General features: G+C 36.7%; 1 protein-coding gene across 2 annotated transcripts; it reads left to right on the top strand.

Annotated features, from left to right (window-relative positions):
- The first annotated feature begins 1,174 nt into the window (after positions 1-1,174).
- On the top strand, positions 1,175-27,741 carry CDC7 (cell division cycle 7). 2 transcript variants are annotated; one of them, XM_032867114.1, is made up of 12 exons: positions 1,175-1,273; positions 1,990-2,184; positions 10,241-10,324; positions 12,675-12,810; positions 16,114-16,207; positions 16,293-16,435; positions 17,303-17,555; positions 18,170-18,265; positions 19,041-19,219; positions 20,027-20,109; positions 22,759-22,908; positions 25,984-27,741. In XM_032867114.1, exons 2-12 carry the CDS (start codon positions 2,070-2,072, stop codon positions 26,373-26,375), a joined length of 1,725 nt encoding a protein of 574 aa, XP_032723005.1. In that variant the 5' UTR covers positions 1,175-1,273; positions 1,990-2,069; the 3' UTR covers positions 26,376-27,741. The 2 variants fall into 2 exon arrangements, with proteins under 2 accessions (XP_032723005.1, XP_032723006.1); XM_032867115.1 differs by having other exon boundaries at positions 2,007-2,184.
- The last annotated feature ends 250 nt before the right edge of the window (positions 27,742-27,991 follow it).

Genomic DNA, 27,991 nt, shown 5'->3' on the forward strand with positions numbered 1-27,991 from the left:
GAATACATACCATGGAGAACCTTGGACATCTTAGTAAGAGGATGTTATAAATTTGGACTTCTTAGGTGATTTAGGGAAGGGTTCAAGGAAGAAGGAGTTTGCTCTGGATTGGAAGCTGTAGGAGGCAAGACTAATTTTATAATTGGATATTTTAATAAGTATTATCTAGAAGGATTGAGTATTATCTACTGGGCTGAGGCTGTAAGTATAATTGGTAAAGCAGGAGCATTCATTCATATTAGCCAGGATAGGAAAATGTTTGCTCATTTTTGTGGCTCAGACAATGTTTATATTTTGCCTACATTCAGATATAGTTACAGATATAATTACAAAAATAATTTTAATTTTTGTCTTGATTTATCATGGTCATAGAGTGGCTTTATCAGATGTTGATTTTCTGTGAATTTACACCCCCCTTCCTTACCACCTCTCCCAACATACTAAGTTCATTCCTATCCCTGCACTAGCTCTATCCCTTACCTGGCAGTCTCTTTCCCTGTTGGCTCCCATCATGGTGCTTCTTTTCTAGTCACTAACACATCCTTCCACTTTATTTCCTTCAAAGCACTAATCAATATCTGGAAGAAATGTGTTCATCTGTTCGTTTCTTTATTGTCCTCTCCTTACTGGAATTTTGCTTCATACAGGGTTGATGTTTTTCTGTGTTGTTCACAGGTGTAACCCCAGCCTCTAGAAACCTGCCTCACAGCCATGGGCTCAATATGAATGAATGTTTGAATGTCGTTGGGCTCATTTCTGCAACAAAATCATAAACAACCAGCAGTTGCATTTTTTGTTTGTTTTAATTTAGTGGGGCACTCAGCAAAAAGAGGGGAAAGCAGGGGGTCAGGAAAGTGACCATCTTTTATCCATAGAGTGTCCAGTGTCTTGTGATGCCACGGTACGTCAGGATACGCTAGAACCTCTAGAACCTGAGGCCCTTCTGTCTCTGAATTATCTTTCCTGAAGATAGTGCTGGATCCTTAACCTTACGGTTCACTATTTTTTTTAAGCAAAGAATTATTCCCGGGCTTTATTTCTGTAACCGCTCTTTTAGCCAACCACCGCCTAGGGGAAAATACCCAGCCCTCTTGCGCAAGCGCCCAGGAGCAGATTCCGCGACTCCGAGGATTTTCGAGTGCGCATGAGCAATCAGAAGCTGCCAAGCGGGAAGTGTTGCGCAGGCGCGTTTGGCAGACTCGCTAGGTGGGGAGCTCTTGGAGGAGGCGACCCAGGCAGCTGGGGAGCCACAGAAGTCGTATTCCCTTAAACTGTGAGTTTCCGACGGTTTGTTCCATGGCGCGGGATTGTGAAGGATTAGAAACGAATTCTGGGTTGTGACTTCGGTCTTGTAGCAGCGCAGTAAAGCCCCCACCCCTTTCGGATCCCGCTGACCCACGGCGGGAAAGTCCTGCGCCTGCGCACTAAGCAGCCCGTTCGCTCTCGGGTCTGAAGGAGGAAGGTCCTTCCGCGCTGAGCTCGCGGCCGGTGCTCCTACAAGGATCCCATTCATTCCCTTTTCTTTTTCTTTGCCCGGCGCTCTTGTCCTGTATCGGACCAGTTCTCCATCAGCTTGCGTGGGGCTTTGGACGAGCCGCCTGGCGCTCCCTTTGAGTAGTCAGACGATTTCCTCCCTCAGGTCAAACCGCTCTCCCCACAAGGCCTAGCCCAGCCCGTCCCTGCTCCCTCATTCTTCGTCTGGCTCGTGCCGGGACTGGCAGCCGCCCCAATTCCCATCAGCACCCTTTCCTCCACCGCCGGCCGCCGAGGTAGGCGGCTCCCCTGACTCGGACGTTTTCCCCTCGTTACCTCTGCTTGTGTTTCTGGAAGGTGAAAGTGATGCAAAAGGAATCCTGAGAAATGGCCCACAGGTTTCCCACCTTTGGGTATTTATACATATGGTGCACTTTTAAATGTTTGCCCCTTTGGGACAGTGGCATTTTTTAGTGCTTGGTTCAGTGTGTGATTTAAACTTCTCACCTTCTCCAGTATTCTAATTTTCACAGCTGCTTTGTTCCCTCTGTGGACATGACCCCTTAGCTGGCATTTTGCATCCCAGTTGTTTTGTGATGGAGGCGTCTTTGGGGATTGAGATGGATGAACCAGTGGCTTTTTCTCTCCAGCGTGACCAGGTTCAGGCTGATGGCTCGTTAAAAAAACATGAGCAGAATTTTAAACTACCAGGTATGTGTTTAATTCCAAGGATGTGCAGGCAACAGTTCTGTGATTTCGATTTTTTTTTTTTTTTTTAAAGAGAACTTACTGAATGGTAAAGTGAGTTGTATATTTATATGGGAGCATTTTATAAATCAGTAAAACATCCTAAGATCTAGATTTAGGACTGGATTGCTGTTTAGGATTATAGACCATCTATGTCATTTTACAGATGAAGTTGCTAAGGTCTGAATATTGGTGATCATCCAAGAACACAGTTTGTTGATCCCCAAACTAGAATTTTTTTCTCCTAGGCATGTGTTCTTATCTCTACTCATCATATTGCATTAAACTTGGACTTAGAAGTCAACATTGGAGGGATTTTTCAGTTAAAGGATTGAAAAGGAGAATTCACTAACAAAAATAAATGGTTTAGCAATAGTAAAGCATTGTTTCTCTGTGTACATTATGAAGTGTTGTTTGACCCTAATCCAAACCCCGAAGTGAGGAAGAGGGGAACAAACAATACTTGATTTTGTACACTAAAATGTGCACCTTCATTCCTGCTTTAGTAGTGCCTGGGACATAATAGGCATTTAATAAATACTTGTTAAATAGGGGAGTTCCAGGTGACCATTTTTCTTTTTCCTAAAAGGTAGTGAAATCTTCTTTTCCATCTTTGTTTTAAGCATATTTAATGCTTGTCCCAAAGATACTAGCTTTGACTTTCTATTCATGATATATACTTACCCACTACAAAATAGACCTTAACAGTACCCTAGAAGAATTGACATCACTTGCTTTTGCTTTTTGACTGAAACTAAACTCCTCTTTGGTGTCAAAATGAGTACCTTTTCTGATGTCCCTATTTTTGGTGATGAAAGCCACTATTACTCCAGTTACCTGTGTGATTTATGTTTGCTCCCCATATCCGGTTACCCAGCTTTATCTTCTTTTAATATATATGGCATTGCTTCTTTCCATTCCCACATCCACCACAGTGATTTGTTCCCTTATACTTTGCTCCTGAATTGCAGTGAAGTTTCTTATCTAAATTGCCTGCTTTCACTTCTTTTCCATTCTCCAGTTCATCTGGTACACTGCTACTAGAATAATCTTAAAATGCCACTTCATCCACTTTCATGGATGCTGTCTCTTTTCCATTTTTCCTGTTCTTCACAATTCAGCTTTCCTCTATTGTCACGGAGTCATTGTATTATAATTTTTGTATTTTTTTAGCATTCTGTGTTTTTTCTTTTTAGTTATACTGTAAGCTCCTCGAAGGCAGTATCTTAAGCAGCTCCTGGTATATGTTGTACGTTAGACAGAGTGTGTGAACAGATGAATCCAACTTGGTTCTAGTATTATGTTCAAGTGAAAGCTACTGTTCTAATATTCTGAAAATCTGGGAAATAAAGAAAGATGAATTTTGTTCTAAATTCCTATAGTTTTGTGGCTTTTATGTATCAGAACATTGAACCTTATAAGCAGTACCTTTGATAATTCATAAGACATGCTCAAATTTTAGTCATACCTTTTTTCTAATGACTCAGTAAAAGCTAAGGTTATATCAAAAACAACTTCAGTCAGGAGTAAAGCTGATGAGATCCAGGCCCATAACTGTCTCATGATCTAATATGACTTACTTTCCCTTGATGGAATAACTTCTGAAAAAGTGGGAACTTTTTATGTATCTTTGTATTCCTAGAACCTAATAATGTCTAGGACATAGTAAGTGTTTGAAAATACTTGAATGAATGGTTTATTTTCTTTTAAAGATTTTATTTATTCATCTGAAAGAGAGGGCACAAGCAGGGGAGGGACAGTGAGAAGCAGACTCCCCACTGAGCAGGGAGCCAGACTCGGGGTTCTATCCCAGGACCCTAGATCCTGACCTGAGCCGAAGACAGGTGCCCAGTTGCCCCAGAGCCACCCATGTGCCCCCAGGGGGGGGCAAGGATATAAAGTAAAATACATAGTGTAATGAATGAATAACATGATCCCTTGTTTTGGGATATTTGTCAGCTTTTTATAGCTTTTTTTTTTTTATAAAAAATTTTATAGCTTATTGAAGAAAATTTAGAAAGTAGAGAAGGCCAAAATAAGGAAATCATATCCCACTGTACAGATAGTGCCACTGTAGACATTTTATTACAATCCTTTAGTCTTTCTGTGCATATGGAGGTGTATTTAAGAAAAAAATAAATTAGGAATGTAACCAACTTATTTCTAATCTTTATTTTTTTTACTTAGGAATATGTAACTTGAACATTTCTTATGTTATTAAATCTATAGCTTGATTTAAATTGACTGCCTAATGTTTCATTGTGTAGTATGCTATAATTTAATTACCCTTTTAGTTGAAGTTTTGGATTGTTTTCCATTTTTACCTATTAAGAAAAATGCTGCAATGAACAAAGTACTGGGCATAATATTGTATCAAATGTTTATTTTCCTCTGTATTGTTGAACTGTACCATAAGGCATGCATGTGATGTGTTATGTGGATGCTCTTAGCTCATACTACTAAAATGGGTTGTAGTTGCCATATGATTTGCCTGGCACAGATCCAGTTTATGCCTGTTGTCACACTGTCATTATTATTAGTGGCCCTTTTCACTCTCAAGACTGCCTCAGTTTGGACTAAATTGATCTTCCTAGTTCCTAAAATGATCTTCCTAGTTTAAGAGATGTAAGTCAGGGATTACCTGAAGCTCCAGAATAGGCATCGCATATATTCCTAGAGTGTCAGTTTTACTCCTTGGTAAGTAATTTAAAACATTTCATTTATATGAGTAATATTAAATGTTTATTATGTGCAGTTACTTTCTAAGGTGTTGGGATAAATCAATGCATAACAAAAATCAATGCCCTCAGTCTAGGCGAAAGATAGACAATAAAAGAAATATTCAAAAGTGGTTAACACTGTAAAGAAAATAAGAAGGGAAGTGGAGATAGGGAGTGTTGGAGTTGGAGATTGTGATTTTAATAAGTGTAATTGGTCAGAGAAGACTTGAGTGTGATAACATTTGAACTAAGACTTAAAGGTGGTAAAAAAGTGAGCTATGTAGATATCTGGGGGAAAGCATTCCTGGCAGAGGAGAGAGCAAGAGAGAAGGTCCTGAGATGGGAGTGTGCCTAGCATTTAGGAGGAACAAGGAGGTCCTTGTGACTGGAAGCTGGAGGATAGTGGGAGTGATGGCAGAGAGGTATGAGGAGAGGAGATATTCCTTGGCTTTTATATGAAGCAAGTTATGAAACTATTAGTGAGTTTGAGCAAAATAGTGACATGGTGACTTAGCTTGATCACTCTGTGTTACAAATAGATATACAGTGAGTATAGTGGCTGTATTAAAGCCACTTGGTTATATTACGTAGCGGGAAAAAAAATTTTACTAAAAATTTCAAAACAGGGTGCCTGGGTGGCTCAGTGGGTTGGGCCTCTGCCTTCAGCTCAGGTCATGATCTCAGAATCCTGGGATCAAGCCCTGCATCGGGCTCTCTGCTCAGGAGGGAGCCTGCTTCCCCCCTCTCTGCCTATTGCTCTGCCTACTTGTGATCTCTCTGTGTCAAATAAATAAAATCTTAAAAAAAAAAAATTCAAAACAGAAGCTAGACCTTTATGTTTAAAATATAGGCATTTAATTTTTTGGCTTGTAGACTTTTCAGTCTTACTATAATCCTCAAAGTATATATTCATTCATCTCTGCCTTTAGTAGTATTTTCCACTGTTTAACACTAATGCTCTTTTCTGCTGTTTACCCTCATCTCCACTTTAGAATTGAGAATTTTGCATTCAGTTTGGTTGTCAGAAAGTTTTACTGTTGTATAGTGACAGGAAACTAAGCATATTTTGAATTTTGTAACGATAGGTGAGTACACAGCTAATTAGTAGTGAGTGGTATGAAAGTGGTATGCAAGTGAGTGGCTTGTACATTACAGTAGTTCCTTATATTTTTCTCTGATTTTTTTTTTAAGATTTTTTAAATTTATGTATTTGACACAGAGAGAGAGAGGGGGAGCGAGAGGGGGAACACAAGCAGGGAGGGTGGGAGAGGGAGACTCAGGCTTCCCACCAAGCAGGGAGCCCAATGTTGTGCTCGATCTCAGTACCCTGGGATCATGCCCATGACTCTAGGATCATGACCTGAGCCGAAGGCAGATGCTTAACAACTGAGCCACTCAGGCTCCCCTCTCTGTTGATTTCTAATAGTTAACCAGCATCTCTACTACTGAGTGCCAGCTCAAGCTGCAACAGAAGGAAGTTCCAAAATATGGAACTCAGAGACTTGGAAGTAAAGTTTGTCTAATCTGACCTCTTTTGATTTGCAGGTTCAGAAACTGGACATTAATGTGGTTTAGTAATAAGAGTTGAATTTAGGCTTTCTTCTATATCAGCACTCCAGTAGTATCTTTTGTGATAATGGAAATGACTGTTGTCATCTGTAGCTAGAGTGAGGAAATTTTTAATTTTTAAAATTTTAGCTTAAATTTAAATAGTCACATGAAACTAGTAGACAGCACAACTCTGTATCATACTACTTCAAAGGTCTTGGTGTTACCAATCATATATACACAAATAACACAACCTGCACACAAACACTTTTATATACTTAGTAATAAAAAGACTACAAACAGGCCTCTTTTTAAAAGATTTTATTTATTTGAGAGAGAGAGCGGGGGAGGGGGGCAGAGAGAGGAGGAGAGGGAGAAGCAAACCCCAAAATGAGCAGGGAGTCCAATGTGGGGCTCAAACCTAGGAGCCTGGGATCATGACCTGAGCCAAAGGCAGATGCCCAACTGACTGAGCCACCCAGGCACCCCTACAAACAGGCTTCTTAACATATTTCATAATATATAAATATCATTGATTGTCAGATACACCTTTTAATATACTGCTCAGAAATGCTGCCGGTTATACTGACACAATGCTTATCACCTAGGATTTTTTATTTTATACTTTTTGAAAGAGTTCTTTTAGATCTAATGAGACAAATAACTGTATATCTCTGGTACATAATTAAAAAGGGAAACATTTCATATCTTTCTCTTCTGAATCAATTTTAGTACTCAGACTCACTGACATCCTATTTTCCCCCCTCACAATATTGTCCTCTGTACATTAGTGTTGCAGAATTTCTTTGAAGAGTTTTTTTTTTTTTTAAAGCCATTGTTAATGGACTCATAAGAGCCCACTTATGTGGAGTTGGCCTACATTTGATTTCTACTTCACCACCTTTACCACGTCTCCCCATGACCATTAGTGCTTAAGAGTTAAATGTGAATGCTCCTTTATGATTTCTTGGATTTTCTTTAAGGTATTGATACCTGTTCTGTTGATGCTGGCTGACAACTGTAGGTTGCATCCCGATTTTTTCAGAGTTTTAAAAATTGTGTTTCGAAATCAAGGAAATATATAAAATTGAACATATCATTTTAGTATCTTTCATGGTACCTTTCCTCTAACACTGGAATTTGAAGCTGGTTGGAATTGACACTCATAAGGAAAGATTGTAATTGACTGTGGCAACTATGACTGCTAGAAAGCTGTGTTTTCTCCCCAGGCCTTGGTTTTGGTTTTTAGAGTGAAGTAGTGTGGTAGCTGATAGTGAAGTACCTGCTACTGTCTTTGGCTTCACTCTTTTGTAACTTCTCAACTTTCGGTACTGTTTTTTTTTTCCCCTACAGCTATCTCTGAATGCCCATAATGATAGTAATAATTCATTCATTGAACAAACATGCCAGGCACTTCTAACTAGGAGCTAAATGTACTATGGTAAATTACACAAATAGGGAGCTACTGATGGAGCTTATATTCTTGTTATATTCTAGCAAACAGGATGATTTTATACTGGATAAGTACTCTAAAGACAATAAGCCGGGTACCATTTAAATATTTAAATAACATTTAAATGTTATTTTAAATAGGATGTCAGAGAGGACTGACCATTGAGCCAGTCACATGAAATTATATGGGGAGAAGATTTCAAGTAGAGGGAATAATAAAAGCAAAAGTGCTAAAGATCTCTGCCTACTTGTGATCTGTCAAATAAATAAAATCTTTTTTTTTAAGTTCTAAAGAAATAATGTTAATAACAATAATTACAACAATAAGATTACCACTGTCTTTTATTTAATATTTACTATGTGCCAGGCATTGTGTTAAAAGTTTCTCTTATGTATATTATTTCATCTCATCCTCACAGTATCTCATTGGCATGGGTACAGTTATTACCCCTTTTCTGTAGATAGGGAGACTAAGGCTCAAAGTGGTAAGCTGTATCTCAAGGAAGGTCATACTACCTGTTAAATATTGGAGCCAGGATTTTAATTTAGGCCTCCCATCTCCAAAACAGATACATGTAATTATGGGTACATTCTTGCCTCTTATATTGAAACCCATGAAGCTTCTCCACTTCACCTATGAAGTAGATGGGAAATAATCCTCATTTGGATTGATATAGTGGAAAGAATACTAGACTAAATCTTGGCCTGTTAAATAGTTCCAGCTGTATTTTTTAAAAATTCATTTGAGAGAGAGAGAGAGTTTGTGCATGTCATACACGTATTCACACAAGAGAGCGGTGCTGGGAAAGGGAGAAGCAGAATCCCCACTGAGCAGGGAGCCCCAGGTGGGACTTGATCCTAGGAACCTTGGATCATTACCTAAGCCAAATGCAGCCACTTAACTGAGCCATCCAGGTACCCCTAGTTTCTGAAAGCTCTTAGTGTTGTTCTTCCTCCCCCTCAAATTTGTCCTCTACTTACCATCTTCCTGCTTAAAAATTTTCCATGGCTTCACTTGCATTCTCTGTCTTTCCCTTCTTTAGCCACACTGAATGTCATTACTTGCCTTATCCACCTCTCCCCTCAAAATAATCCATATCTTTACATACATAGTTCCTTACATACATGGTCCTAAAATGCCTCATCCACTTTTTCTACATTGTGAGTGCTTCAAAACATAGCTTAACTGTCACCTGGAGCTTCCTGGTACCTTCAGATGCGTTCGTTCCCTTCCCTTCCAACTAGTAATATATTGCATTCCTGTATTATTACAATTACTGTCTTATATTCAGAGTGAGCTTTTAAAATCTGTTCTTTCCAGTAGACTGAGTTCCTAGTGAAGAGGGTTGCACCAATTTTTTTAACTACACATCGCTGAGCATTTTTATAGTGTTTGTTATATGGCCAGATGATTTCAGTACCCTGAGTAGGGTCTTCTTATCTGAAAATCAGCATAATTCCTGTTCTGCCAGTATCTCAGTGCTATTTTGAAGATCTGAAAAGATAATATATGTGAAAATGGTTTGAAAATGCCCTAAACCATTATGTACACTATTCAGATTATTATAACTGAGAAAGTAGCTGATGGTTGGCTTAGATATCATAATAAAATCCAATGACTCTTAAGTATGTAGTTTTCTTTTATATCTAATAGTTTATCACAACTGGTATTATCTGCCTGTCCTTATTTTAACCATGTATGTTTTTGTAAAGAGCTTTTATTTAAAAGTAGCCATGTATTGTATTTGCTCTCAAGGATAGAGGATACTATTGATAGTGGGATAATTCTTTAAAAATATTTCTAACATTCCTGAGAGCTTTAGTAGATATTTCTCTCTGAAGGTACACTGTTGAATATTCAATATATAAAACTTGCCCAAGTGTGTAACATTTTGTGTCTTTGGGGGAGAGAAATAGTTTTCAAGAAGATTGTATTGTGTCCTTGTCATGCCATCTAGTGATCGCAGGACAGATTGTTTATTTTTTTAATTTAGCTTCTTTATTGTGTTGTACTCTATGCAGTGACAATGTATCCGCTAGTATGTAATTCCAGACTAATACAAATTTGGTGTGTGTGATTCTGGGACTTACCAGTTTTATCTATTTGTTCAAGAGGTGTGTGGGTGTGATAGCAATCTAACAGGGTTTTAAATATTTTTATCATGATTTTGAGATTTATCATAGCTTTTTCATTTGTAATTTAATTTTGTTTTAGAATTTATTTCATTGAGTTTATTTTGACTTAAAAGTATAAAATATACTCTCATTAATTATAACTACAAATTCTTCTTCCTTGATAGGTGTTAAAAAAGATATTGAGAAGCTTTATGAAGCTGTACCACAGCTTGGTAATCTGTTTAAGATTAAGGACAAAATTGGAGAAGGTAATATAGAGATCTACTTTATTTATAAGTTTCTTTTCCTTACATTTTCCTTTGCATAATCTTGATTTTTCATTAGTATTTCCTATTGAAAAGTATATGCTTCTTTTCCCCAGAGATTTTATTTATTTGATAGAGAAATCACAAATAGAGAAGCGGGGGAAGCAGGCTCCCCCCTAGCAGAGAGCCCGACGCAGGCCTCAATCCCAGGACCCTGAGATCATGACCTGAGCTGAAGGCAGTGGCTTAACCCACTGAGCCACCCAGGCACCCCTGAAAAGTATATGCTTTTTAAACTTTTAAGACCATGGTCATATTACTAATTATGACATCAGGTTTTTTTTCCCTGGAAAGAGTGAAAGAATAAGTATTTACAATAAAATGAACAGTCCTTTTTTTTTTTTTTTTAAAGATTTTTTATTTATTTGACAGATCACAAGTAGGCAGAGAGGCAGGCAGAGAGAGAGGAGAGGAGGAGGCAGGCTCCCTGCTGAGCAGAGAGCCTGATATGAGGCTCGATCCCAGGACCCTGAGATCATGACCTGAGCCGAAGGCAGAGGCTTTAACCACTGAGCCACCCAGGCGCCCCTGAACAGTCCTATTTTAATCTTTATGCTGTTATACCATTAAAAGTATCGATATACTAATATATCAATAATTATTAAAAATGAGAAATTATAAATTCATATGGAGGAATTCGATCAAGGGAAGTCAGCTCCTTTTCCTTTCTGCATTATAGTTAGGTTGAACTCTACATTGAAACATGTATGAAACCTAAGGTGGCAAAATAGATGAATATAAAGTAGTATGATATTTATACAATAATCAGTATTGGGGTGCCTTGGTGGCTTAGTTTGTTAAGTGTCCAACTCTTGTTTTGGCTCAGGTCATGATGATCTCAGGGTTGAGGGATTGAGCCCTGCGTCGGGCTCCATGTTCAGTGGGGAATCTGCTTGAGATTCTCTCTTTTCCTCCCCTCCCCCCACCAAATAAAGAGAAAAAAAAGGTCAGTATTAACATAAATGTCGTTGAGAGACTTGGAGTCTTGACTGAATGAAGGGTGAATTTATCAGATGTGAAGTGAATGAGAAAGTAAAAGATAATAGAAGGTTTTGGTGGCTATATTGAGGAATACTTAAATAGTTAAAAACAACCTTCCATTTACTTCTTTGTTTGTTTTTCACAATGCAAAGTGTCAGACAAAAAAGGGCTGGGTCATTGGGGGCAGAAGAATTAGAAGAGGGGATGATTTGTGATGTAAGAAGTAGATCTTTACACCTTTTCCTTACTTTTTTTTTTTTTTTTTTTAGAAATTTTAAAAAAATACTTTATTTGAGAGAGAAAGAGCATGAGCAGGGGGGAGGGGCAGAGGAAGAGGGAGAAGCAGACTCCCCAATGAGAAGGGAAGGGAGCCTGATCTGGTACTGAATCCCAGTGTGTTCTGACTTAGTGTTCAAAAAACTGTTCCAGGGGCGCCTGGGTGGCTCAGTTGGTTATGCATCTGCCTTCGGCTCAGGTCATGATCCCAGAGTCCCTGCCTTTGGCTCAGGTCATGATCCCAGAGTCCCAACATGGAGCCCTGCATCGGGCTCAGTGGAGAACCTTCTTCTCCCTCTCTCTGCCAGCTGCTCCCCCTGCTTATGCTTTCTATTTCTCAAATAAGTAGAATCTTTAAAAATAAAAACAAAAAACTCTGTTCTGGAATCCGCTGGTGTCCTCTTAACAAACTGATAGCTATTCTTGGAGGGGGAAGGGAAGAAGGGTGTTCCAAGGCTAAATAAGTTTGGAAAATGTATATATAAGCTCCCTTTTGGTTATTCATGATGTATTTAAAACACATTAAAGCTCTGGAAATTTTTGTAGTAAAGAAATATATCAGTTTGTTTTAACTCAGTATTTCTCAAATTTAACTGGCCGCCAACTCTTTTATGTTTTCTGCTTAGTTTAATGCTGAATTTAAAAGCCTAGGTGTTGTAGGGTTTTTTCCCCGAAGACTATTAACATTTCTGCTTCTAACAGACCTGTTGTAAGAAAGTAATTTCAAGTGACAGTATTATAGAAAAATACTCGTTACCTTGGATTGTGACCATGAGAATATTTTTTTTAACCCAGGCAAACAGATTTACTGTAGATCTTTGGTAAATTAATATACCCTGTAAAGAACTGAGCACAGTTAAGAATTTATTAAAAATTGAAAGTTAGTTGTATTTATAAATGTTGTTACTCTTAATGTTTAATATCATTAAATATATTAATGAATAGATTAGGATAATTTTCTGGGTTCCAAACAGTTTTTAAAATATATTTTAACATCAAAACCAAATATTGAAAAATTTAATAAATTGTTTTACAGGCACTTTTAGCTCTGTTTATTTGGCTACAGCACAGTTACAAATAGGACCTGAAGAGAAAATTGCTCTAAAACACTTAATTCCAACAAGTCATCCTATAAGAATTGCAGCTGAACTTCAGTGCCTCACGGTGGCTGGGTATGTAACTTAAAGATTTTAATTGAACTGGCTGTATATAATTTTTAAGATTTTTAAAGGGATATCTAGCAGAGATGATGAGATTATCCATGAATTGAACATCTTTGAGTGAGGTGTTTCCAGTTTGGTAGCATTTTTCCTTTTACATTGGGATGGTTAATTAAATCTGTATTTTTAGAGTGGATTACCCTTGAGGCTCGGCTTGATTTCCTATTCTCTTACCACTTTTTCTAATCTTCCTGCCAAATCATAAACCATGGTCTAGATATTTTTTTAAATGTAGGGAATTCATATTTCATATCTCCTCAGTATATGATTTATATATATAATATAAATTTTTATATTTAAAGCCTCATTTCATACTTTTATTTTGAACAGAAACATCTGGCATGTCTTTCTCATTGATCTCTCTCTTCTAGGTCATTCCTATCAACAAAGGTACATGATCTAGTATCTCCTATGCCCCTGTACTGCCATCCCTCTTCCGGCTGCTCCCGTCAGGTCTTTGCTTCCCCCCCTCAGCCAGACTTCCCCAAAATGACTACATACACTGTTTTCACTTTCACACCCTACCTTCACTACTCACAGTGTCTGCTGTCCTCTGTGCTAAACTGAAGCTACTGTAGATAGAGTCAACCATGACTTCCTTTTTGCCAGTTTTCTTTTTCTATTGACATGAATGTAGGCAATGTTTAACATATTTTATTTGAATCATTGTCTTTTGACTTCTGTACTGCCACATGTTCCTTGTTTTTCTTTCTGCTTTATTCGGCTTTTCATTTTCAATATCCTTTTGTCAGTTCTTCCTCTCTACCTGACATCTAAATGTTGGAGTGCCTGCTCTTGGGCTTTCTTGCTCTGGACCCTTCTCTAGGTAGTTTGTATTTCCATGTGGCTTTAAGTGTATGGGAATGATTATCTTAAGTATATATCTTGCCTCAGACCTCTTACCTGCAGTTTTGTATATACCCACCTGATCTGACATATCCACTTGAGTACCTAATAAATATCTCAAACCTAATATTCTGTAAACTAAATTTTAATATTCCTTTGGCTACCCCAAAACCCCTGTTGCAACAGTCTGTTTTCATCAGCTCATCTCCGAATCCATCATCTGGTCTTGGCCATTTTACCTCCAAAATATATCTAAAAACCCATCCATATTTTCTTGTCCTCTGAACCACTATCTCAGACCAAGCCTAGATTGCTAAAATAGCCTGCTTCTTCTCTTCCCTCTGAATCCCATTGTTAGAAAACAGCAGAGTGATCTTTAAACATGAAAATTTATATTATGTATATAAATTGTATACTGTTAGTTCCATCACTTAAAATTCTTCAGTAGTTTTCCTTAAAAAAACCCAAAAACAAAAACAAAAATTCAGCCTTATCACATGCCACTCTTCCCACCTCCCTCTCTGTGCTCTAGTTTCTTCACTTCCTCAAATTTGTCTCAAGCTTTCTTCTCTTAGTGTCACTGTCCATACTGTCCCCCAGTAAGACCTCTCCCAGTCTTTGCATGCTGACCTCTCTTCTTTCTGAGCTGAGCAAGAGTGGCACCACTTCAAGGCACCCAAGTGGCTCAGTTAAGCGTCTGACTCTTGATTTCTCCTCAGGTCTTGATCTCAGGGTCGTGAGTTCAGGCCTTGCATTGAGCTCCACTCTAGGCCTGCAGCCTACTTAAACAGAAAAACAAAGATGTCTTCTGAATTAAATCAGATTCACTTATATGTTATTGTCATAGCATCTTTTGATCTCTTTTAAAAACCTTGTAATCTGTCTTATGTTATTTTATTATGTTACTGTTCATTAGATAATAAACTCCATGAGGGCAGAAATGTTCATTTTAATTCACCTTCCCATTCCTAATATCTGACATAGTGTCTGCCAAATGATGTGCGCACTAAATATTTTTTGGATGAATGGACAGGTCAATTTGTTTCACCCCTCCCTTTATTAGAGAAAATAGGAGGATGAGATGACCTCTCTAAGGCATAATTACATCCGTTCTAGTCACTTGAATAAAATTGTTCCTTTTTCCATATTTTAAATATTTTCTCTACCATTTTTCCTTTCCATGTACTTCAAAAAAAAAAAAAAAAACCATGTGCATGCTAAAAAAAAGTCTTTATCTGATCTTGCTTCCTTTCTAGCTCCCACACTGGTTTTTCTTCTTTTCTTTGCCAGATATTTCAGGCAAATTTTATGTTCTGCATCCATTGTATCCTGTTTTCCCTTCTTAAGTCCTGTTTGGCCTCTTCCCTTCCACTTAAATTGCTCTCTGAAAAATTATCAGTTATTTCCTCTTCTGCCAAACTAAAAGACTTTCCTCAGTCCTTATTCTCATGACCTTCATACTGATAACTACTTCATTTAAAACTCCTCATCTGGATGACATTCCTTTGTGGGCTTTCTGCCCCTTCCTTGGTTTACCCTCCAACTTGAGACTTTTCCAAGACTCAAGTTTTCTCTTCTCTCAAATCATTTTCAGAGCTTTAGGTATCACTTCTCCACAAGTACCGTCACTGACCTCTCAATTCTCAAAAAAGATGTGATTTCGTATCTAGAAATTTTTATCAAAATGATGTCTTGTTTTTCAATGCTTCTTTTCCTGATTTCTCCATATATTCCGTTGGTATCCATGTTGTTTCACTCTTGGGGCTCAGAACCATGAAAGTCAACTTTACCCTATTTTCCTCATCTTTTATGATACAATATAGCATAGCAGTTAAGAGCATAGATCTAGAGCAGACTGTCTGGATTCAAGTCCTGTCTCCATGGCTTCCTAGTTTAGTGTCCTTTGGAAGTTCCTGAACCTCCCTATCCCTCAATTTCCTTAACTGTACAAAAGGTGGAGGAAGTAATAGCATTGTCCTGATAGAGCTGTTGTGAGGATTAAGTGAATTAGTTAATAAATGTGAAGTGCTTACTTAGATCAATGCTTGACATATAGTGAATGCTCAATAAATACTAGCTATATTTTAATTAACTTATTATTTTATTGGCTACTAAGGCTTGTTAATGCATTCTTGTTATTCATGTTGTCCTCATTCTATTACTTCCCCAATTAAAACTGTAATTATCTCATGTCTGAATTATAATAACTTCATAACTAGTGTTTTTGTTTGTTTTTTTTTTTTAGCTTGTAGAAGTCAGTTAAACATGTATACGATCTACAAGTTGTTGGTTTTACGTAGTTTTCTAGCATTATTTATGCATTGCTAAAACTTCATTTTTAAGGAAACAGCATAAAGTTTCAATTCATTTGACCTTTCCTCTAAAGTTCATTATGCATTTTTCCACTAGGGGGCAAGACAATGTCATGGGAGTTAAATACTGCTTTAGGAAAAATGATCATGTGGTTATTGCTATGCCATATCTGGAGCATGAGTCCTTTTTGGTAGGTTTTAATACTAACTGAATTTTTATTGGCTGAGTATTGAATTGAAAACAATTTTATGACCTTATTCATAACTTTATCTTAGGACATTTTGAATTCTCTTTCCTTTCAAGAAGTACGGGAATATATGTTTAATCTGTTTAGAGCTTTGAAACGGATTCATCAGTTTGGTATTGTTCACCGTGATGTTAAACCCAGCAATTTTTTATATAATAGGCGCCTGAAAAAGTAAGTATGAAAAGTTACCAGAAAATAATTACGCTTGAATGAGTTTGTGCTATGCGGTTCATCTTGGAGATACAGAATATACTGCATGCACAGATTTTTTGTTTGTTTCAATTTTTCATTGTGGTTGGGGAATGGAAATAGAGTGAAAGAAAAGATAAAATTGTATTGGTAAAGCAGTGTATATTAGATACAGCATGGTTCAGTAGAAATAGCACTTAACAAAAAGAAACTTAGAAAGATTGCCCAATCATAGCTAATTTCCTGTTTCAATACTAAAGTTTTTGTGTGTTTGTGTGTGTGTGTGCGTGCGCGCATATGTTTGTTTTTTACACTGATAGAGGCATTATAAGCTGAAGACCTAACTTTAATACTGTTCAGTATACAGTGGGTCATACTGACTATGGTAGGAAGTATAGAAATATAACTTCTTTTCTTGAATTTTATACTTCTGAGTTTTTTAACTTTCTTTAATTAAATCAAATTTTAAATCCAAGATTTTAATTCATTTTTTTAAGTTTATTTAAACATTACTGTGATGTCATCTCTGCCATTGTAAGGAAACAAAGGATTGGGCTTTTGTCCTGTTGTCCTTATCTGCCTTGTTAGCATAGGCCATTGGAAAAAGGGGAGAAAGGTATTTTTGTGTGTATGGGATATATCATTCCTTAATTTTCAAGCCTAGTTAACTGCTAAATCATTACCTGGTTGATAAACTCATTTTTCTTGTTTTTTTTTTTCAAGAATGTTATAAATTCTTAATTGATCCTATAAAGAATTAACTTTTTGTATGAATATGAGTTGAATGTATTATAATGTTATTAAGCTTTGATTGTTACAAAAAAGTAAAAATGCTTACTTTTGCCTTAGGTACGCGTTGGTAGACTTTGGTTTGGCTCAAGGAACCCATGATACGAAAATAGAGCTTCTTAAATTTGTGCAGTCTGAAGCTCAGCAGGAAAGTTGTTCACAAAATAAATGCCATATAATCACAGGAAGCAAGATTTCATTGAGTGGCCCAGCAGCACCTAAGGAGTTGAATCAGCAGCCCACCATGAAAACTTCTGTTAAAAGGCCCTATACAAATGCACAAAGTCAGATTAAACAAGGAAAAGATGGAAAGGTTCTGCCTCTTTTATTTCTCAAATACGAATAAGGTTTTAGAAATGTACTTCTTCATCCAACAGAGGGAGATATAATACCAAGACAATACTTGAAATCAAAAAAGTTATTTTTACATTTGTTACATGTTAAATTGATTAGATTCCACTAAGATTTATAATGGATTGTTTTACCATTTCAAAACTGAAATTACTTGGTAGATTTATAATGTCTCTGTCATTACGTTATGTAACAAATATGGAAAATAACAAATTCTCCCTGCATGCTATAAAGTTCAGATTAATTATCCTTTTAAAAGAAAACATTAGTTATAGGGGAAAAATTCTGAAGTGTCTATCTCCATTTTAGCTGCACAGCAAAAATGTAACATCCATGCAGGTGGTTTTTAAATTTTTTAGTTCTTATATTTGTGGATTATGATAACATTGTATGGGTGTTAAAAATTCTGTCTAGACTATTTTCTCCTTTCACAGAAGTGTTTTGGTGCCTGAGAATGACTTGGATGCAGCTGTTTTTGTTTCATGTCACTTAACTCTTTCAAAACTGGCAGAGTACAGCTGGCAGAAAGTGTTACAGATATAATCCTTATTTTCCTTGTTTTTGTTGGTATTGTAGGAGGGATCTGTAGGCCTTTCTGTCCAGCGCTCTGTTTTTGGAGAAAGAAATTTCAATATACACAGCTCCATTTCACATGAGAGCCCTGCAGTGAAAGTAAGTAATGTAGCTTAATAGTGCAATCATCAGTTAGTCGTACACTAAAGAGAATTTAGGGATTAGTAGATTAGTATTTATTATCACTAAGTTTTTAAAAATAGTTTTGCTGTGGCAGACAGTATTACTGCTTTGAGCATCTTGTCAACACTTTTATTTTCTCCATTTTTTTTCCTGAACTTTTCTGGTGGAATTTTTTATCATTTTTGGTTAGCTGGCTGTTGTTACTCTTTTCTAAAGGAACATTTAGAACATTAGGCCTTTTCTCTCATTGGCTAGAACGTGAGCTCCTAATAAATAACACTTTTCTGACACACAGTTAATAGCATAAAAATGTTTGTAAAGTTTACTAAATTGTAATCAGTGTTAAATGGTTTTAAATTGACTTAAGATATCCTGTAACAGATAGATAGCATGAGCAACAAATTAAAACTCTGATTTTAGCCAATGTAATTGTGCAGTTTATAGTTCTGAAATGGAGTTAGACACTAGAACCTAACTGTGTTATACTTTTGTAACATCAGGAAAAGTTGTAATAAAGTAGAAGTCAAGTAATTACCAATTGAGGACTATTTAGTAAATTTTAATGTGTTTATTCAACAGGAAAACCTAAAAAGATCTTAAATACTTTAATAGATAACTGTTTACTTAAAATCCAACAGCCCATTTGGCAGTTCTGAAAGTTATGTTTCTACTGTTATGTTTTATTATACTAGCATTTGAAGGTATCATGTTAAGTATCATGAAAATAGGAAATACAACTTTTCTTTTACAGCTTATGAAGCAGTCAAAGACTGCGGATGTACTATCTAGAAAGTTAGCAACAAAAAAGAAGGCTGTTTCTACAAAAGTTACGAATAGTGGTGTGATCAGGAAAACTGCCAGTTCTTGCCCAGCTAACGTGACCTGTGACTGTTATGCAACAGATAAAGTTTGCAGTATTTGCCTTTCAAGGTAATGTGTTTTGATGGTGCTATAAAATCAGCATGCTATCAAAATCGCATTGATTTTGGTGGGCAGTTGATTTAGTGTGAGGAAAGGAACAACACAGACACTGATCGGAAGAGGTACCTTGAAGAGCAAATGATAACTGTTGTCATATATTGTTCATTTGACATTTATATGCTGTTTGAAAAACACATTTGCTCTTACAGGCAAATAATTTTGGTGGGGGCAGGGGTAGTTTTTTGGAACCTTAGAATCACACATTTCGCTTGCTGATTCAATCTTTTGTTTTCTTTCCTTATTCCCATGTAGAAATAACCAGAACTAAATAGAGTGTCTCTCTCACTCCCACTTCCTACTCTTAACCCCATAAATTCCTCCCTTCCTTTCAAAATTTTCATGAGCTGTCATGAACCTCTCCTAACCTAAGTATATAAGAGAGTAAGTATATCAGAAACTTAGATTTCTGATATCACTCCAAACAAATGAATTTTTATACCTCTGAATTTTGTTATATTCAGTTCTGTTGTATTATGTTTTTCTGTTATGGTCCTTATCATCTACTACCTATTTTTATACCTGGAAGTTACCTTAAAATTTTTCTGGAGTAAGGCCTGATAATTTGTGGGGTAGGGGGGAGAGGTAGAAATAAAACCTAGGATTTTCATCACAATGAATTATTATTTGCTTTATAAGTAACTTTTATTTACATAGATATCAAGGCAGAATTTACTGTAACATAAATAAATGTTACTTTTTGATCTTAAATAATTAAGTTGTAATATAACTAGAAAAATCTTATTTCATCATCATAAGGCGGCAACAGGTTGCCCCTAGGGCAGGAACACCAGGATTCAGAGCACCAGAGGTTTTGACAAAGTGCCCCAACCAAACTACAGGTATGTTGCACTAGAAATGAAGAACCCCATTAAGAATTGGTTATCCCAGGTATATTTTATTTTATGACCTTTGTTTTACTAATATTATTTTTCTGCTTTTAATAAATTATATAAGTGGTTCTAACAGTGTGGTACTCCCACTTTTGAGATCATGCTGTTAATGAAAATTTCTACTCCTAGTGTTGTGGTTTTTTTCTTTTTCTTTTCTTTTTTTTTTTTTTTGGTAACATTTTTTCCTATAGATTACATCTTGTCTATTTACACGATGATTTTTTTAAATAATTAAAAAAATTTTTTTATAAACATATAAATGTATTATTAGCCCCAGGGGTACAGGTCTGTGAATCGCCAGGTTTACACACTTCACAGCACTCACCATAGCACATACCCTCCCCAATGTCCATAACCCCACCACCTTCTCCCTACCCCCCTACCCCCAGCAACCCTCAGTTTGTTTTGTGAGATTAAGAATCTCTTATGGTTTTTCTCCCTCCTGATCCCATCTTGTTTCATTTATTCTTTCCCTACCTCCCAAACCCCTCACGTTGCATCTCCACTTCCTCCTATCAGGGAGATCATAGGATAATTGTCTTTCTCCGACTGACTTATTTTGCTAAGCATAATACCCTCTAGTTCCATCCACGTCGTCACAAATGGCAAGATTTCATTTCTTTAATGGCTGCACAGTATTTCATTGTGTGTGTGTGTATACACCACATTTTCTTAATCCATTCATCTTTTGATGGACATCTAGGTTCTACAAGATGATTTTTGCCAGGAATTTTGTTTTGGAAGAAAAATTGTGTTTAGTATTTGCTAACTTGAGACTTGGCTGCATTTTATCTGTTTGCCCAATACCCCAAAAGTCTTCTGTGATACACTTGATTGTGTGTTATTTAATTAAAATTATTAATTACTAAAATTATTTTTTTGTTATTGCAAAAGTAGTATAGTAGCCTTAAAGTTTTGAATAAGAAAAAGGTTTATAATCTACAAAAGTTACCATTGAGCCAAAACCCAGGAAAAATCTTGAGTAAATGAATGCTGTCACTGGCTTAGCTCATGGACTTTAAAGAAATACATTCAACTATTGTGTGTATTCTACACTTGCTACTGATACAAAAAGAAGGAATGAAGTAGCTGCTTACTCTCAATAATAACTTGTAGAGGACAGTTATAAATTATACAAGGTATTTGAGGGATACCTAACTATTCCTATCTGAAGGGAATATGGAAGGAAATTTATAGAAGAGGGAACCTCTGAGAAGAGATGTAAATTGGAGTGGGTGGTTGGCAATGATACATGAGCAGAGGATCTCAAGAAACAGGTCTAGTCATATAGGAAACCGTAAGTTTAGTGTTGTTAGAATGTAAGATAGAAGTGAAAGAATGGTGAGAAATAAACCTAATAATAAGGGGACAAGTCAAATCACACATGTTAAACAGCTTGGACTGTAAGTGTTGGGAAAGTATTCAAGGGAAAGACATGGTATTAATTATATTCTAACTGGATCATTCTGGCAGGTGTACAGAGTGGATAGGTTTTGGAGAGTGGTGGCTTAACTGTGGTTCAAGTAAGAGATGCTGAAAGCCTGAATGAGGGCATCATTAATAGGAATGAAAAGAAAGGTTAGGGATTGGAAAGGTAGAACTTGGTATATAATTGGATGTGAGATTTGGCTCTGGGGTGGTGAAGGAAAAAGCACCCAGGATGTTTATCAGATTTGTAGCTTAGGGGACTTGAATGGGTATCAATAACAAAGGTAGAGAATAAATAAGTAATGGTTTACAAGGAAAGATAAGGTGGATTGGGGCATAATTGGCTTCAGGTATTTGTGAGACACAGAAATGTCCAACAGAATAAAAGTCAAGCTCATGGAATTCTAGGCTGGAAATAGAGTTGAGTGTCATCAGTACAGAAAAGATGGTTAAAGCCATGAGGCAGATGGAGCCAATCAGGGAGACAATATAGGGGAAGAAGAGATTGGAACTCTAGGGAACCTCAGCCTCAAGGCATGGAGAGAAAGCTGGAGGAGGAGGCAGAGGTGGAGAAGAAACAAAGAAAGGCAGGTGATCAAACAGCTAAGGCAGCCAAGGGAATAGAGAACAAATAACTTGGTGATACTAGAAGGTCAACAATTAGGAGAGAAGATGTCCCTAAAAGAAACAGTTTCCTAACATGAGCCTGGACTGGTCTTAATATTAACTGCCAGAATTCTAGAGATTAAAGGATGCTCTTGAGGAGCATCCAGATTTTTCCCATATAGTTATTTTGGGTTTCTTTCGATCTTATAAAATACGTATCTACTTAATGTTTTCTAATGATGAAATATCCTTTAAACTTATTAACATGTTGCTCAAGAAAGAATACATTATATTTTGTATTAAGGAAATTGGACCAGGGTTTCTCAGTCCTGGTAGCACACTCTAGCATCTGAAGCACTTACAAAATACTGATGCCTGAGCCCTACTCCAGAACAATTAAATCAGAGTCTCTGAGTGGGCTGGGGAATCAGAGTTTTTGTAAGGCTCAAGATAATTTGCACAGCAAAAGTTGAGAACTAAGGATGTAACATTTATATAAACTGACTACTGGTGATAAAATTACAGATTTGGGATTTTTTTTTTAAAGTTTGTTTTCTGTTACAGCAATTGACATGTGGTCTGCAGGTGTCATATTCCTTTCTTTGCTTAGTGGGCGATACCCATTTTATAAAGCAAGTGATGATTTAACTGCTTTGGCTCAAATTATGACAATTCGTGGATCCAGGGAAACTATCCAAGCTGCTAAAACTTTTGGTAAGCAGTTTTATATTCTAGAACAAAACAGATGCCTTTATTATCTCCTATAAATCAAATTATTATGAAATTCTCTTTACAAATAAACATATTCTGTGTTTGTAAAATTTTGATGTTAGGTACAAAATTTCTCTGTTGCTTTAAAATTAATTACGTTGTGTAAAAAAATTCATCACTTTTCTTCTATATAATCATTTAATCTTACAAGCACAAAGTGCTACTTAAATATTTAAAATTCAACTTTATAATCTTAAAACAGTATGGAATAACTCCCTGTGGTTATGGTTTGATTTATTATATACATATTTTTAGTAATATTTTTAATTTATTATATATTTATTAAGCATTGGGTGTTCTTGGGCCTGACTTAAGTGATCTTAGTCTATACTAACAAGGAAATTTAATAAGAACCATAGTAGAGAAGATAAAATGTGTTAGTTGTTAGGTTCCTTAGGGTTAGGGTAACAACGAAGAAAAATGAGCAGAACACCTTTGCTGATGGAGTTATTATTGTAAGCCTATACTGGACATGGGAAGTCATCTCCTTAGCTATCCAAGTTCTTACACTTCCAAAGACAGGGATATGCAGTGTACTTCATAGGGCACCTGAGAATTATCTCAGCCTTGTTCTGTGACTTGAACTCAAATGTTCACCTTATATTTATTCTCCATGTACAATGACAGTTAATGTTTTCCAAAGTGGGTGGTTGTGATTGAGTCAACATGCTACCACAAGATATAGAACACCCGTGTGTTCTATATCTTCTATATATATAAAATTTTAGGCAGCCCACTTCAAAAGTAGCTGGGCTGCTTTGTGCCCCGCCCCAGGATCAGCAGGTCTTCCATCAAGGGTCCAGATCAGAATTATCTGAGAAACTTAAAAAAATATATATGCCTATCTCACCCCACTCCTTCCTGGAAAATAAGATTCAGAAAATATGATACATAGGAAGGTCCAGGCTTGTCTGAAAAAACAAGCGATTTTGACCAAGAACAACTTCTAAGATGATTGCCTCTTACTTAGACACCATTGCTATGGTCTGATCCCCTCAGAGAAACTTGGTGGTGGTTGTGAAGAAAGCTTCATGGTAGAGGCTTATGAAAAAGTGTTTCTGCAGCAAAGTCAATCTACAACCTGTAGCTTTCTTGCACCTACTATAAGAAAATTTTATCTGAGGTAATAGTGTGAAATACTACACACATATAAAGGGAAAGTGACCATAAATGGAAGGCAAAATTGAGACCGTGGAAATTATATTCTTACACATTCTTACATGTTTATTCTCAACTTATTGAGAAAAATTTTCATCTACTGTTGAATAACTTCATGAGAACTTTATAAACATGAAGTTTATCACAGAGTGAACACCAAAACATTTTGTTGAAGAGCTTAAATCTCCCCGCTCTGTAGTCAAGATTATAATGAGGATCAATAACGGAAGCACAACGTGCGACACAAAAACATTCCAGGGTAAGTGTCAGGATAGCAGGCAAGGGCTTTTAAAGATTTAGCATTGTAATGCTTGTTCTCATGTTAGAAAAATAATAATACCATGTAGTACTTGTCTCAGTTTTATTGGTAGGACTGCCACAGCTTTTTCAGTCATATCTTACCATAGCTTTGGGCTGAATACAGAAGGACTCAAAACTTCAGTAGTCACAATTCGCCTTTAGCACCCAAAGAAATGACTTGCTTGGGATTAGCAGTGGGAGTACTTTTGCTTCTATTATGCATAACCTACCTCACTGTCTTCAGCTCCTAGAGGTGGCCCCATTGAGGATTGTCATCAAGGACTTGTTGAGTTCTATGAAAGAAATTCAGAAGAAAAACCTTGAGCTAAAATAAATGCCTGACACATAGTCTGTAACAAAATATATTTTTTAAAGATTTATTTGAGAGAGAGTGGGGGGAGGGGCAGAGGGAGAGAATTTCAAACAGACTCGCAGTTGAACAGGGAACCCCACACAGGGCTTAATCCCGGGACCCTAAGATCATGACCTGAGCTGAAGTCAGATCTTAGCCCACTGAGCCACCCAGGCGCCCTCACATTTCTGTTTAATAAGGAAATATAAGACCAAGATAATATCCTACTGCCTATTTGTGTGCTTGTTTTTGCCCATGTCTGATAAATCTGTCAGGAAATTGTTTGAAAAACATTCACATTTTTAAAAACTGAGATCTGGTTTGCTTATTAACTCATTCAAAAACATGTATCAGGACTTTATGTGGCCCAAGTACTGTCATTGAATCTAGAGCTTAAATTCTAGTGGGAGAGACGAATCTGTCAAATGAGCAGTATTGAGAAAAATAAAAGGGGAAAGGAAGAGAAGAGGGCTCAGCTATTTCAGAGATTGGTCAAGGACAGCATCTGTAAGGATGTGATATCTGAACAATGACATGAGAGGCTGAGTAATGCTTTTTTGTCTAGTCCAGCAGATATTGAGATCCTCCTATGTACCAGACACTGTCTAGGCTTTGGGGATTCAAAGGTAAATTAAATAATCCCTATCTTCAAAGAGCTTATAGTCTAGTAGGTGAAACAGACCTACAGTTATAATACAGGCCAATGAAAGTAAAAGTAGAAATTTTCACAAGTATAACAAGTTTAGAATGTTCAACTCTCAGAGTATCAGGCCTCACAGAGGTAATTCTTAAGCTGAATGATGATAAAAAAAGTTGGAGCATCCTAGGCACATGAGGGAGTGCAGGGAATCCCAGGCAAAGATATGAACCATGTAGCCAGAGGCGTTTAGAAGCTTGGAAGGAGGAGAGGGAATGGGAGCCACAGCTGATGACAAATGAGAGGAGGACGTGATAAAGCTCAAGAAATGGGCAGTCAGGTGAGTCCTTCCGTAGCTTAGTAAGTCATGCCTTCTACTTGCTATGTCCCACTTTATGATTTGACTTCAACTATGCTGTACAAAACACAGCTTAAATATTAGCATGTGGTGCTCTGACACACAGTGTGAATATATCCACAAAGTGCACTGTGGAGCTTGCATGATTCTTATGAGAGAGACTTCTGATATGTTCAACTAATATAAAATACATATATTTTTTTTCTCTTTTAGGTAAATTAATATTGTGTAGCAAGGAAGTCCCAGCACAAGACTTGAGAAAACTCTGTGAGAAGCTCAGAGGTATCGATTCTAACACTCCCAAATTAACAAGTGATATACAAGGGCCTGTTTCTCGTGACCCAGCTTTTTCAGAGACAACTGACCATAAAGATTCTCAACTTACACAAAGACCTCAAGCACAACACTCAGGAAATTTGTTGTATAAAGGGGACAGTAATGGCTTTGGGGGTAGTCTGAATACAGATACCAATTTACAAGGCTGGAATGAGGTACCTGATGAAGCTTACGACCTGCTTGATAAACTTCTCGATCTAAATCCAGCTTCAAGAATAACAGCAGAAGAGGCTTTGTTGCACCCTTTTTTTAAAGATATGAGTTTGTGATTCTCATTCTTCTTGTAATGTTTGCTGTTGTGTATTATGAGACAGGGTGAAAAAGAGTTCTTTGTAACAGCTATAACTTCTTGATTAGAGACCAGGGCAGGATGAATATTTTAAAATCTTAGTATTTGCTCTTTGGCAGACTCTAAAATATGGATTAAGATTACCTAAAATGCATGGGGTAGTTCTTCAGGCTAACTACATGATCTTTGACTTAGATCTACCCAAGTAGAATCAGATCTTTAGCTTCCCTAATTACTTGTCACTGCCATATACAGAAAAAGAAGCTGTTTTATCCTAGTACATATTAGTTTGAGCTGTAAGTCTTAAAATTAATGGATGTGATCAGGACTAAAGGAGTCAAAAGACTGTTGGTTTCTTTAAACTGTGAGCTTTGTGTACTTTTAGAAAACTCAACCTGGTGCTGGTGCTCTCTAACCATTCTATAGGTAAAGGAGATCATTCCCTCTTCTAAAGGCATATGTTACACTTACGAACACTAAAACAATGAAAAAGTGTTGGGGGTAATATCAGTTAAAACTGAATTTAATTTATCCATTTTTCAAAGTACTTTGTTAAAGCATTTTTTTGTGTGCGAATGGACATGTTTTTTCTTAGTGGTTTCTCTTGATTTTTCCACCTTCTCTTTCTCACCTAACACATTCTCCTTGGAAATAACATGGTGCTTTCCACAAAGTTTCTGGGTGCTCTGTTAAATATTGCACATGTTTACAGTTGGGAACTCACTGCATACAGTGGTTGTTTAAAGGGAAGCTGCAGAGCCAAAGTGAATACTGCTAGTCCAAAACGCTTTTCTTTTTCTCACCATCTTAGGTGTAACTAGGTAACTGTTAAAAGGAAAAGTAAATACAGCCTTGAGAATATTATTGGAGATTTTTTCCTCTGCGTAGTGTCGTCAGGATCTCTGCATCCTATTACAACTAAATTGGTCCTGCTCAGAGAACGTTGGTTACTAGAATCTTGAGTGTATTGGGAAGAGAATTAAGTGGGCATAATAGAAGAGGGCCAGAGATGGAGGCTTATGTATTACTACATTCCAAAATGATAGATATCATTGACAATATATCAAATTCTTTCTGTGGGAAATAAGTCTGGGGGTATGGATCTGCTGAGAAGTTTCCCATTTTATAGAGATACAGAGTATAGAAATGTTCTAGGGATCTAGAACATACATTTTGTTATTTTGTGCATTCAAGTCAGTAATGTCTACCTACCCTATTTGGTAAGTATAGTATATACATAAACCATTACTGCTGATGTGCTCAGTCATCTCATACTGTATCTTTAAAAACAAAATTTGAATGTTCTTGAATTTGTATGTTTAATAAAGTTATTCTTTTATATTTTTTATATCTGACTACACATTTGAAAAATCCCCTTAAAAAAAAAAAAAAAGGAGGAATACCCTTTAAAACAAAAAAATAGGAAAGGAAATATTTTCCTTCTGAGATTGATGAATGCTCTCTCCAGCAAATAGTAGGCAGAAGATTAACAAAAATTGACCTGGCTCAACTAATACGTGAAAGATGGAAGTAGATTTTTGTTATAGAAAAGGTGTTCATTCGGGGCGCCTGGGTGGCTCAGTGGGTTAAAGCCTC

This window comes from Lontra canadensis, unplaced genomic scaffold (genome assembly GCF_010015895.1).
Source record: "Lontra canadensis isolate GAN:19392208 unplaced genomic scaffold, GSC_riverotter_1.0 scaffold33, whole genome shotgun sequence".
NCBI classification, from domain to species: domain Eukaryota; kingdom Metazoa; phylum Chordata; class Mammalia; order Carnivora; family Mustelidae; genus Lontra; species Lontra canadensis.

Excerpts from the sequence above, each read along its gene's own strand:
- CDC7 (XM_032867114.1), top strand. The coding sequence starts at position 2,070 with ATGGAGGCGTCTTTGGGGATTGAGATGGATGAACCAGTGGCTTTTTCT. Across the intron at positions 2,185-10,240 it reads GCAGAATTTTAAACTACCAG|GTGTTAAAAAAGATATTGAG; the intron begins GTATGTGTTTAA and ends CTTCCTTGATAG. Across the intron at positions 19,220-20,026 it reads TGCAGTATTTGCCTTTCAAG|GCGGCAACAGGTTGCCCCTA; the intron begins GTAATGTGTTTT and ends CATCATCATAAG.